The 13,577-nt window shown below is 37.9% G+C and overlaps 1 protein-coding gene across 1 annotated transcript in view; it reads right to left on the reverse strand.

Annotated features, from left to right (window-relative positions):
* The window catches only part of RNF17 (ring finger protein 17), a 52,073-nt gene extending 43,824 nt beyond the window's left edge, over positions 1–8,249 (reverse strand). Inside the window, exons 1-8 of the mRNA XM_075140003.1 lie at positions 7,866–8,249; positions 7,393–7,481; positions 6,635–6,726; positions 5,873–5,931; positions 4,782–4,837; positions 3,267–3,351; positions 1,020–1,100; positions 252–352 (exon numbers count right to left, since the gene is read on the reverse strand). Of these exons, the coding sequence (XP_074996104.1) occupies positions 252–352; positions 1,020–1,100; positions 3,267–3,351; positions 4,782–4,837; positions 5,873–5,931; positions 6,635–6,726; positions 7,393–7,469 (551 nt within the window). The 5' untranslated portion in view covers positions 7,470–7,481; positions 7,866–8,249. The remainder of the gene's footprint in view (positions 1–251; positions 353–1,019; positions 1,101–3,266; positions 3,352–4,781; positions 4,838–5,872; positions 5,932–6,634; positions 6,727–7,392; positions 7,482–7,865) is intronic.
* Positions 8,250–13,577: the final 5,328 nt, after the last annotated feature.

Here is a 13,577-nt window from a genome sequence, read left to right on the forward strand (position 1 = left end):
TTAAGAGTATTCTAAGTTTTTTCTTTTTTTAAAGAGCAGAGGCTGCATACGCTAGTGTTTTCCAACAATGCAATCCAGCTCCAAGATGCCACTATGAAAGGGCAAAAATACTGCACAAAAATTAAAGAGAGGTATTATGAAATACTGCTAAAGGAAGACTGAAATTTTCTTTAGAATTCTTTTATCTAAATTAGAAACAACTTCTTGATAAAAACAATTCACCCCCACCATCCTACAAACCAGATTACTACCTTGACAGGAGAGAAGTAATAAGTTCATCAAACATTCTAACTGCAGTTTCCGCAACTTCGTCTCCTTCCTGCTTCACTTTCAATTCCAAGTATTTCAGCATCTATTTCATTCAGTATTGAATAAACATGCATTTATTATTTAATTATTCATTATTATTATTTCATTATTCTCACATTACTTCTCTCTTTTTTTTTTTTAATTCAGAAGAGAACAGAAGCAATGAACAGTAAGGCAGCGATCAATACTCCAGTGGAAAGAGTGACACTAAACCACACTGTTCGTTTAAAAAAAAAAAAAAGGCAAATCAGAGGATGATTACATAACGTAATGGAGGAAAAATTATAGCTCATTAATCCCTTTGTTTTCTCTAACTTCTAGTCAGCTCGCACTGTCTGGATCCTCATGTCAACTGAAGTCTTTAGCTCTATGAGGCAAGAAACACATAAATGCTGAATTTTACCCTGATCCAAGGAACCACAAGCTTAGTACTTAAAGACTGGCTTATATATGGTTCTGCTAAATATATGGATTGACCTAGTAACTTTAAATTATGCATAGGCTCTCCTTTACAGAGTACTCCTGCAGTCTTTAAACTCCAGGCTATAGCCTGTATATTCACAGAAATCACACAAACAGTTGAAGATGTCAAAAGAAGGCATTAAAATCATGTTTAAATAGCATGTTAATGTGTGACTACTCATAACAGAAAGCTTCAATCAAGGATAGGATTTAGTATTTCATGATTTATTTAACTTATTTTCACCCACCTCATCTGCATCATGTAAGTGGCTGAGATTACAAATAGCTATGCACAAAGCTTCATCAATATCTTCCATAGTTTTGCTGTCCTGGGGAAAGATTTGCCAATGAACATGAAGTTGCTTGTATGATTGGAAGACGAGATGGGCTATACTCATTTGCCATTTTGACAAAGAGGCACTTGATGTGGGTGACTGATGATCTGTCAGCAGCTCTGAACTGCTCTATAGCTGCAAACAGGCCCAAAATACTTAGCTCACCTGAATTACACTGAGAACATTTACATTGCAGTATTTCTGAAACATGGATTCTAAATTTTTTTGTTTGTTAAATACATGCAATTTATTTGCACAGACACAAATAAAAACCAAACGAAAAGATAGTACATGAAGGAAAAGCAAAATAAAGTTACTAATACAGAGGAAAGAAAACATGCAAGATTGAAGAATGGGAATACTGCAGCCTAGAAAAACGGAAAACATTGAGGAGTATCATTTGGGGAAAAACCAACAAAAATGAAAAAAGGTAGTAAGCCCCCTGTGTTATGCTGATGCAAGAAAAGACAATAAAATACTTGCATATGAATCGACACACAGAAGCAAATGTACATACAGAAATGTTAGAGTGCTGGTATTTTGCTAAAAGCAAAATGAGAACATTGTCAGCTGGGGATGCCCCAGAAAGGATGGTGCTGTGTAAGTCTGTCACTATCAGGCAACAAGTTCACCTTGCCAAAAGGCAACTTAACTAACGTGCAAACATCTCCAATTTCTAAAAGGTTCCTCACTAGTGTTAAGGAGAACAAACACAAACTAGAGAGAAATTAAAACTCAGAGTTCAAAAACCTGAAATAGTTCTGCTTCTGACCAAACACTGGTGTAAGTGAAAGGAAGTGTTGCCCACAATCTGGGAGAGACCTGTTAGTCACTCACATAATCATTATGGGGTTTATTAAAGATGTTTGTTGTCACCTTCATCTCTAAAACAACTTTCCAATTAATGTATCTGAACATCTCAGATCAATTATGTCTCCTTCCTAGGAGCAAAAGGGAAGAAAACTCTCCTCCTATTATGACTTGGATGTTAACTGTGTTAGGAATGCTTCCCCATGACAACTATTCCCACTCCATTTTCAGTAGATGCAAGGAGACATAACAGGTTAAAATGTGATGGAATTACATCGCTCCCTCTCTACTCTGTGGTTTTCATTATGATCAATGACGCAGTAATAAAAATCTTTCCAAAACTCAAGAGACATGTATAAACTTATTCAGTGATGTAAGAAATGATACTGCCAAAGATCTAGTTATCACCAGCCACAAAATAAAGGAGCAGTTAGACTAGGATCTCAATAAATGTGGGTTTTCACATGAGCTCATTCTGAACAACTTTCTCCAAAAAAAAGAAAATATTCTGTCAACAGAAAAGATGACTACCATCAAAATACTAGTTACAACCTCAACTCAAGATACTTCGAAGACAACCTCAGGCTATTTCCTTTAATATTTTGTCAACAGTAATATATTGACGTTTAAGACAACATGACATGACTTTATTTCAAATAGACTTTTCAAAAAATGTTCAGAAAAGAAAACCATTTGCAAACTTTAATGGGCACTGTAACAAAACTACCTAAGAAGTCAAGAAAGACATTTGCAAGTTACGATTCTTTCAAGGTAACTGTATAGGACAATCTCCATAGAAGAAAACAGCACTGGCACAGGATGTATCACTCATTTCCGTTTTATTCTGTCATTTTAAAATATCCACAACATTAGTTCACCTGGCCTAAAACTTCACAAACCTCATTCAGACGGATCAGGCTAGAAAACTTAATAGAATGTTTCAAGTGAGATCCGTTTGTCCAACAACCTTGTTGCCCTGACTGACTACTTTAAGGACATGTTGCATGAGCCTTGCAGGTGTCTCAAATTTAAAAAGAAATAAAAAAGCCCCAAACCCAAATATTGTGAAGCCTCATGTGTTTTTTAAAAGAGCTAAATTCAAAATCCATGGTTTCACAGCCAGCTGAATACACTAGCCCTCCTCAGCTATGATCTGGTTGGGTTTGAGCTGCATTAATTTTGTCAAGTTATTTTATTAACACTGTAGCTGCACATCAATTCTATGATAAGACAGAATAATAGCATGTAACTATTAAGGCTGCAAGTTTCTGTGTTTTAAGAAGTGCAGTATTAACTATGCATATACAAAAATAACGAGTGAGAATATAAGGAAATTCCATATTAACACACCATGTCTGCCGATGGAGCTAGAGCTGGTTTATTTGAAGAAATTGCGTGCTGAACATTTTTCTCTTCAGTATTGTGACTTAAGGGCCTGAAAAACAAAATGTTAAGGAAAAAACCTACACATTTTAAATAAAATATCAAACTTCCCACAAATACTTTAGAGACAATTTGAGTATTTCAAAATCTGTCATTAAATACATACACACACCTATTTTTAAAACAGCAGAATTCACGCTGTGATATACTACAGATACCTCATTTTCCAAAAAGTTTCCTTTCTACTAGCATCATCTTAAAATTAATCTTCAGTAACTATTTTTCATCTGACAATTTTGGCAAGGCTGAACAAAACCTTAGTAGATGGTAGTGATTTTATCCTCAGAGAGAGTAAAATGCATGACAATTAACATTCCAGGATTTGGTTTTCATTTATTGTCCAAATATTTTCCTTTAGATATCCCATCAGATATTGATTAGGCTGTTAAAATCTTTAGAACACATGACTCATTATACTAAAACCATCTACTGACCACCTGTTAGGAAGGCTCTTAAAACTCTGTTGTATGGTCACCCATGCTTGCTCTTCTCCAAAGTACACATGGATCTAAACAGCTGTCAAGACTCTCACAAAAGCAGTATGCATTATCAGCCTAACTACAGGAAGGAAGCACTGTGTTGCTCTTCCTGTGCTCAATTTGTTGTTTCTGATGGACTGTGAGAGGACTTGGAGAACACTGCTGCAGAGACTGACAGCCAGACATGAAATCCCGAGTTTCTATTTCACTTTGGGCAAGGTTAGCGATACATGTTACATGCACCAATCTCAGAAGATAGGTTTCCTATACCTCCCTTACAGAATAGATCTGTATAGAACAGATTCCTTAGCTAACACATTTGTAAGAATTATCTGGGCCTATTCTCATTTGTATCAATGTGAATCGCCACAGCAATGACAGTGGGGGGAAAGACACCCACTTTAAGACTTCCTTCAAGTTCACATAGGCTAGACAAATAAGCAAGTTAATGGGATTTAGATATGACAATACCACAGAACATTGCTGGCATCTCATCTTTACAGCTGTGACTCGTTATCTAAACAGAAGGTGCAAGGGGAGCAGCAGGGGGGTGACGGGAAGGAGGTGCTTCAATGATACAGTCCTTCCTATCACAGTCTGGCATTTCAGCAGTTCTCTACTCTCCCTCTGAACCCTCATCAGGGAGTTACCTCAGTGTTTAGAGCTTTCAGTTTCCAAACATTTTCAAGCCAAACCAGTCTGTTTCTTGTTGCCTTTCAATGAAATGTTATTTGTACTCAAGTGTCAAGCAAGTTGCGTTCCCACAGTACTAGACACCCATACTGAGAACACATTAGTAAAGTTTAAAGAACACATTTAATTTAAAAAAAAAAAAACAAAAAAAACAGCCCAAGAAAGACGGCTGGAAATGCTGGCTTGATCAAGTCCTCCCCCAGTCTGGTGTCTAAACACGTAAGAAACAGTTGAGTTAATAAAGGTTTACCTTGCTAGCCTTTGTGAGTTGCCACTGCACAGCCCAAGTTTAAAATCAGTTCTGGTCTAAATTCAGAGGGGAAAAAGTAAAGCAAGTTCAAATACACTGTTAAATCCAAGTCCCAGTAAAAAAGCCTGTTTTCACCTTCAGTACCCATCCCCCCCTCATTTCAATGAGACCACGCTTCAAAGCAACTGCTGTTGAATTGAACTACAAGAAGTGTAAGAAAACAGCTTCCAAACTCTGTAGCCATCAGTGTATCTTTGTGGTAAATGAAAAGCCTTCCTAGTAAAAGGAATGCTGATTTCCTCTTTGCTCTTAGTATTTTTCCCACTATTATACAAAACATATTGCATTAGTGAACCTGATTACAACTTATTTTTTCAATAAAATTTAATGACAGGGCTTAATTCCAAAGACCTGACATATTTGTATTTGGCAATAAAGGCTAAATCTGAATTTCATAACAGAGAAAACAGAATGGCCACACCCTATCTTGTGCATAAATCAAAAATTTAAAAAAAGCACTTAATGTTTGTCCAAAATACAGATTTCTGTGAAACAAATGGCATTAGCATGTAAGATTCACAAGCGGAGCAATTTTTTTTTCAAATGCAGAAACAGAAATATATTCATAAGTTATGCACTACCGTGTAAAGGGAAGTTATTTTTAAAAAAAAAAATCTTTTAAGTCCTTTTATTTGGGAGCTGACAGGGAAAGAGTTTGGGGGTTTTTTTTGTTGTTTTTTTTAGTTTTTTGGGTTTTTTTTGGGTTTTTTTAGAAGTACATATGCACCAGTTGCTTTCTTCACATTATGTGCAGACGAGAGGGTGGAACTGAGTTGGCAACATGGGGCACTGATGAGAACCATAAATTAAACTTTCTTAAAACCAGACTTTGGATATCAGATGCACGCTACATAGCATACGAGAAATGCTAGCAAAGACTTTCTGGTGAGCAGGTGACTATAAAGTGCAGGTCCTGATCTCAGAGTGGACCTAAGCTTGCTTTAATCACTTTCAATGAAAATGCAAAAGATCCTGTAACATCACTATTTCAGACCACCACAGTGACTACAGAAAGCTTTAGATCAACTTACTTCTGTATGAGAGAAACCAAATAAATCAGTGTCTTCATCCTTCACATCATCATGCAACGCTGTAAAAGCAAGCATAGGAAACACTTGACTGCGAATGTTGTTAACTGGAGGGCATCTTAATCAATGAGACAAACAGGAATACGCAATTACTGGAATAGTCTTCTACATAGTTCATCAAGTCAACAGGAATTTGGACACTGACATTTGTAATGACAGAATTTGAAAACTAGGGATAGAAGTCCAGATAAACAGATATGGAAGTTATCTGGGAATTACAAAAACTTACTTGCCTTTAATGATTAGGGTATTATCTGCATGATTAGCTGTATTAGGTTGCTGCTACATTAAGGACAGGATAAATACACAAAAGGGAAGGCAAAAAGGCAAAAGAAAATTCGCATTCAATATGTGTACCTATAGTACAGGAAAAAAAAATTGTTTCATAAAGCATCCATAAATATTATGGACTCAACACAATTTTACAACTCTTGGAAAAAAGATACTCGAGCAGAAAATACCAGAAAAAGAGGTTTCTTTTAAAACAAACTTTTCAATAGCTTTGTCAAGAAAAACAGCAGCAGGGGAAGAGAAAGGTATTGGTCGTTCTTGCTGAGTACTGGAAATGTAGTAAATAAACAAAGCATTAATCAAATCTGGCAGCCCATCTATTGTCTTTAACAGACCGTATAAAATATAAATTAACAGTGAATACTGTACAACACAAAATTGCTGCAAATAAAAGTCAAGATCCAAAAGCCTTACCTTTAACACTCATAGCTTTTGACACATGACACAAATCACTGTTTCTCTGATTTGGTTCTGTAAAATCCTCTTCTAGTATCTTAAGACATTGCCTTCAGAAGTAAAAGTAAAGGTTTAAGATCATTAGGGATATCAACCAAACAAATTCTGACTTCCAGCTCTCTTAGAACTAAGCTTGCTGACTTTTACCAAATGACATTATGTCGAAGAAGGTGCAGGTATGAAACACACACCACGCAAACAAAAATTTTGTTACCCTCTTTTAACTGGAGGAGAAGCAATTTACCTCTATGATACTGAATTCATCATCCGTAAGGGTGGTACTAGAGCTTTTAGGTATGCAGAACCAGTATTTAAGGTAACTAGAACTAGCATTAAGAGATTGTTATATAATCCATTTTTAATCACATTCATTCTATAGTTATTTAACTAAAAATAAACTGAATAGATCAACAGTGATTTATTTACTTGCAAAATATACATACATATCAATACGACATAATGGTAGCCTAATTACTCAGTATTTGACAACATCCCAAGATGTATTTAAAATGTCTTTTTCCCTGACCCTACCCCAAATGCTAAAACTTTCCACAAACTGCATGTTTTACATGCATACATAACACATAAAAATGGACTCACTTGCAACACTGCAGAATACAAATATTATTTTCTACATTTCCTCAATACTATTTCCTGATAACTATACTGTCAGAACTTAAAAATAAAGCCACTAGAGTAATCTCAAATACACATACCTTATAGCTTTCATTTTCCTTCTGTTAAGCTCTTCATTACTGCCATCCACCAAGGAGAACTCTTTCTTTCTACTCATGATGGTGTCTGACTTTAAAAAAAACAACCAAAGTGACAAATTGTCTACAACATACACATTTCATCACTTGAGCAAACACTACAGATTACTTACATTACTTGGCACAGAGTAAAATGAAAAAGATACACAAAATTCATAGAAAACATAAACCTATTTTTTCCTTGAAAAGTAAATCTTTTAAATGCAGCAAAACACTGGCCTGTTTTGCACTACCCAGCTACTCCACTACATACACTACTCCACCCCTAACCTTACCACTACCAGACACACAAGAAGACACCACTACTGGTCTTCAAACCTCCTTCCTGATCGTCTTTCCTCAATGTGGTTCTCTTTTCTGCAGTATCTCAGTACTGTAGGTTCACACCCTGTTTGCAATCCACCACGTATACTGACCCCAACTCCTTTCCTTTAAGGCCTGCTATCTTTTTTTTTTTTCTTTTTGCTACTCGATGGGAGAGGTGCTCTTTCCTCCCAGCCGGCACCCAGAACACCACCAGGTGCCACGAGGCCACCGGTGAAGAGGCTGGAGCAGGGACATACCGAGACCGCCGGGGACGGGACCGCGACTCCCCTCAGCACGCAGGAAGAACGACAACCCGCGGCGCGCAGCCTCGCGGAGCCCACCACCCGCCAAAACAGCTACCCCAATCACCGAGCGCTTCGTCGGGCCTTCTTCCCCTCGCAGCCAATCACGGCGAGGCGGGAGGGGGAGGGCGGTGGTTGCCGTGGCCCGCGCGGGGAGCCGACGCCACCATGTCAGGGCCCTGAGGGCGCGGCTGGGCTGCAGGCATCGGCGAGGCGCTGCCTGGCCTGACCCCTCCCCGCCGCTGCCGGGAGACCACAGGTCCTTTTTTGAAGATAGGGTGTTTCCTGGGCTGGAAGCCGTTAAGTCCATGCTTTGGGGTTACTTTATTCTACGTGCATTCTCATTATTTGCAGAACAAGTAAGAGAGGTTCTTGCAGTGTTTTACCACTCCTGTTTTGTCATAAATTCAGCATGATACTCTCCAGATTTGTGTTTAAATCATCTCTAGTAAAATACAGTTAAATTTTAAAATTAAAAATACACTGATTTCCCCCTGCAACTTTTAACACTCTTGCCAAATCACGAACTAGGCCAGCTTTCCAAGAGGCAAGTTTCCTACCAAAACCTGTGTTACTCATATTTTTGCACTGTTCACACAGTAAAACTAGGTTTTACCCCAAACCTTTCATATTAAATGTTCTAAGTAAGTGTTTGTTAGGCTGGGGTTTTGACTCGGGTAACAAGGCAGAGTTCGAAAGGTCTCACAAACTCTGCTCTAGGTTTTCTTAACAACAGGCAGTACTTCAGTGGTGTGGCCAAGGCAAACAGTAACTCTAAAAGAGCCAAAGGAGAAGACTACAGTCCTGTCTGCTGAAAGGGCAGAAGAAGAATTTCACGAGTAATGGGGAAGGAAGAGTAAAGAAAGGAGCAGTAAAGTTCAAAAATTAGTCAATTCTATGGAGCTAGGTCCTCACCTACTTTTTGGTAAAACACCCAAATCAGGCAAGCTTGCATTGGTTTCGTTTATCTGCACTTGAATGTGCATGATTTGGTTGTGAGGGGCAGAACTTTCCAGAAGTTATCTTCAAACTGATTCAGCTTGTAAATAATTTTCCTCAGAAGCCCTCATTGTTAACGAGGACCTGATTAGACCCGACTTTGTAGAGAATCCTTGTGGAGATCTGTTGTCAAGTTTTACAGCTGTGCCTCGTGCCCAGTGTAGTTCCTTTTTGTGTGGCTTGGCCTGCAAAAGTTTGTAGGAAACCCTGTTTGTGAGACTAAAAATCAGTATGAACCAGGCTGAACTCGCATATACAATATAACTTCCCATTACCAGTAGCGTGTTTTTCAGAAACAACCTGCAAAGGAGTCCTACAAAATACTGTCAAAAGACAGGGCTGGGAAGTGAAATTCTTCTTTCTCCTTGACATTAAAACTTAAGAGAGTCAAGTTAGACAATGGTTCTATGGCACATTATCATTGCCCCATCTGCAGCTACTCCATGCGCCACAGGCAACAAATTAACCATCTCTCTCTCTGTCCCATAAGAGCTAAACCCCCTTCTCCTGCTCTGTAAATACCAGTCATCGTTTCTCTCAGATTCTCCAACCAGTTTTTGCAATGTGGTTCAAGTCTCGGGAGTTTTCTTAACTTTTATTTAGCTTTGGAATTTGCTTCCTCTATTTCAAAGGTGAGGAAAGGCTTGTGCACCCAAAATTTTGTCTTTACCTTCCATACTCTATGTTAATTCCCACTTAAAAATTAACTCTTACAAACATTACTTAAGAACACAGTGAATAATGGCTGAGGGGTAAAATGTAGGGGGGGCTGATGGCAGACCTGTTGTGGATGTAGCAGAGAAAGGGAAAGGATAGGAAGGATTGCCTTGGTTAGAGGTCTGAATGCAATTTTAAACCAGCAGTGTACAGGATTGTCTAAAAAGTAGCCTAACTAGCTCTTGGATGATAAGTCTAATTAGGCCTAATTAGCTCTTTGGTGAGAAGACAGCTCATTTTTGCTTTTATTTCAACTTTAGCTCCATTTAACAAATAAGTGGACAATAGTGACAAATGCTCATGTTACCATTTTCTGCTTATGAATTTGTCAAAATTTATAAAAATATAGCTACAGATTCTGTTCTCTATGCCTTTACAAGAATTATAAAAGATATATATACATTTTATGTTATATATCATGCATATATTACGTTTGTTTATAGCTCTGTCATCCTATACATGAAAGAACAAATAAACATACACCGTACCCCTTCAGTTTTGCACTCATACCACTCTGAAAATCTGAAGACAAAACCAGCAACTTGGTTTATTATTTCTGAAAAGACAACAGTAATTTTCCAGAAAAGAAGGAATACCTTCTGTCTGTGCCGTTAGCTATTCAGAGAACATTACTGATGTTTCATAATTTTATACAGTAGTATTTAAAATGCAGGCAATGTCAAAATCAGTGTTTCTAATGTGGGTAACCACAAGATGGCAGCATGGATTAACCCTAGGTGGACTCACTCGCCCTTCAGCCGCTTCACTAGCTTTGTTTGTGGTAGAAAGTACACTGTACTAGAAAGATAATACAGAACAGACAGTTGTCTTCGGTGTGAACAATGTAGTCGTACTTAAAAATCATAGTCAAATGAAGGTTGAAAACACACATATATTGTCTACATCATCTTTCCAGACAGGAACATGTAGCAGTTGTTATTTCTTCAAATGCATCTTATGCATTTCTCATCGTCTTGCCCTTCTGCAAAAATTTCTGCTTTCAAAATTTAGTGACTAAATGCACTAATACTGGCCAGTGTTTGGGTTTGGTTTGGCTTGGTTTGATTTTGGTTTTTTTTCTTTTTTTTTTTTGGTCATTTAGATGATAGATTCTGCAAATGTATATCTTGGTGATTTGGTATGTAATTGCGATTGGATTTTTTCTGTAGTATGGCCATGTGATTACATGGTAAGTAAAAAAATAGTTTTCCTCTAAATGTTATGTGAGGGGCTCTGTGTTTAGAGGAGGAAGGAGACCCCGTTGTGTTACTGCAGACAGGGCCAAATGCAACGATTCAGAAAAGTTCGTAGGTATGGGATATGCAGGTGTATAGCAAGTATGATTTCATCAGTAGTTGTGTAGCATTAACAGCTGAATTATCCTGTTTCTAAGGTTTAAAGGAGTTAGACAAGTAATCTCAAAACATTCTGGTGGTCTAACAGAGAGGCACTGATACCTGAAGGAAATGTTGTACTTAATCTCAACTCCTCACCCACAGTTTCTGGCTCATAATATTTATGTCCTCACAGTAGCGGTTATTGGGTACTTATATTCAGTAGCTATTATTTGTCTAATTTGCTAATGAAATTAATTGCAAAGTATGCCAGATGCTTTTTTCTCATCCACCCTGTTGGTTAAAACCAACAAACTATCTGTAAATGTAATAGTGGACGGTTTGGTCCTAGGTACTTCTGTGGCATTGGTGCCGAACTCACACTACTTTCCTCTCTCTACAGAATCTTTTTTCTGTATGAAGCACAGTATAACAAATTTTCTGAGTCTGTCTTTAGGTATATTAATAGTAAAAATATGACATGAAAATTCCTAGGTATAAAAATGTTTAATTTAAAATGTTACTGTGATTTTTATAAGACACCTTTAATGCTTGAATCAAGCTTTCATCCTTTAAAATTCCTCTTACAAGCTTTTTACTGTGAGCATAGCACAGTACTTTTTGTTTAAATTCTGTCTTTTTTCAGTGTGTAGGGAAATAGCAGCCAGAGGTTGGATTGTGAGTTAGCCTTGTCCATTGTGCTCAGTTGCCGAATCTGGGAGCCTGACAGAGGTGAGGCTGTTGCAGCTTCATCTCTCCAGGTCCAGCCAGTAGTGAGGCTGAGCATGTATTCCCAATTTTAATTTACCATTGAAAAGGCTACAATGCACCTTGACCACATAGTATAAATAGGGATATCTGGAAATAAAGACTTGTTAAACAAGCAGAAAATCTTTTTCTGACTTCAGCTTTCAACCTCTGAAACTCAATATGTCTGTAGCAAGGCACGGATTTGGGCTCTAATGCAGAGATGAGTATCAAAGAGAGAGACTGCGATATCACGTGGGGTCTGACTGAAGGCTGTGTGTAGGCACTGAAGTTTGTTTGGGGGTCTTTCAATTATATTTGTGTGTCTGGAGATGTATAAAAGATGTTGACATCTTTCCAAAATGCATGTTGTAGATCAGCCACTGTTAGGCTCATTGAAGATGAAATTCTGTCTCTAGGCAAACCAAGCTTTCTCTTTTGTTTTTAAAATCTTTAAGAATTTTGGTTTCACAGCAAAAATCCCAGCTGAAATTCTTCTTCATGAAATATTCTTTCTAGTCCAAATCTTTGGAGCATAACTTATTGTTTAGTTAGTACAACAGGGGGAAAAGCTTCTAGGTTTTTAGGGCCTAAACACATAGCTGAGAGGAACATGTTGGTGAGCGGGTTTGTTATTTGGTTTTACCCTATCTCATAATGTAACTTTAAGCTCATCCGTTATTGCTTAGGCAATTTTAAAACACAGCTTCAAAAATACTAAAGGTACATGGAGCCTTCAGGAGACTTTATTAGAGCCTAAGGAATAGCAGTATTTGAATAACATGTTAACCCAATACTGACAAATGCTAAGCAATGCTTTTTGGAAGCAAATACTTCAGCTGCATGCATGCTTGTGTAGTCTAGAATTACTATAAACTCTCCAGGAAAAAAACAGAATGGCTCTCTGTGCCACTGCTTTTAGAAACCAAATGAGATGATAGACTATATTAATAGTGATTCCATAGTCTGTGGAATATAATATTGCAGAAAGTAGTATAATATACTGTGCTGCAAAGGATGCAGGTAGTTTTGACTGCCATATTTCTGCTCACGCATGGAAAGAACAACTCCATTTATGTTTTATGGAGCTTGTTTGCAAGAGAGTGAAGATGTAGTAACCTGGGCAACCAGACTCCCTGGTAAGCTTTACGGTGCACACTGAGGCTTGCAGTGTCGTCTTTTCATGTATTACTGCCCGAACTAACTGGATCCAAGGCACTTATATGCATATTGCAACCGCATCCCTCGCTGTAGTATGTTTATTATTCAGAGACAGAGATGAAAATTATTTGCCAGTCACAAACGGAGGTGGTGGCGCAAAGGCTTGGGAAAAGCATAACCACTCTGGAAAACAGGCATGGTCTCTTCTTGTATCCATAGAGATTACATATGGAAAACATGCTGAAGGGAGATTTGGCTCATGACCTACATTGAACTTTGTATGCAAAGGCTATGGGTAGCCAGAACACCTCACCTGAAATGGACAGAGAAGACATTTCTTCTCTCAGTTCTCCTTTGGGGTCTTTCTAAGTCAACAGCTATGCACTGTATGCTGCGATGGGTGCTGGGATAAATGCAGTGATCTGGTCCTAGGATAAAGAGTACTCCCAACAAATCATCTTCTTTTTTTAAGAACCAAATTTATTAGAAGATTTGTCTGAATCATCAATGTGAGATGAAAGTGAAAAATCAGCAGTATTCTTTCAGTGCCTGTACACGAAGT

This window comes from Calonectris borealis, chromosome 1, assembly GCF_964195595.1.
Source record: "Calonectris borealis chromosome 1, bCalBor7.hap1.2, whole genome shotgun sequence".
Taxonomy (NCBI): Eukaryota; Metazoa; Chordata; class Aves; order Procellariiformes; family Procellariidae; genus Calonectris; species Calonectris borealis.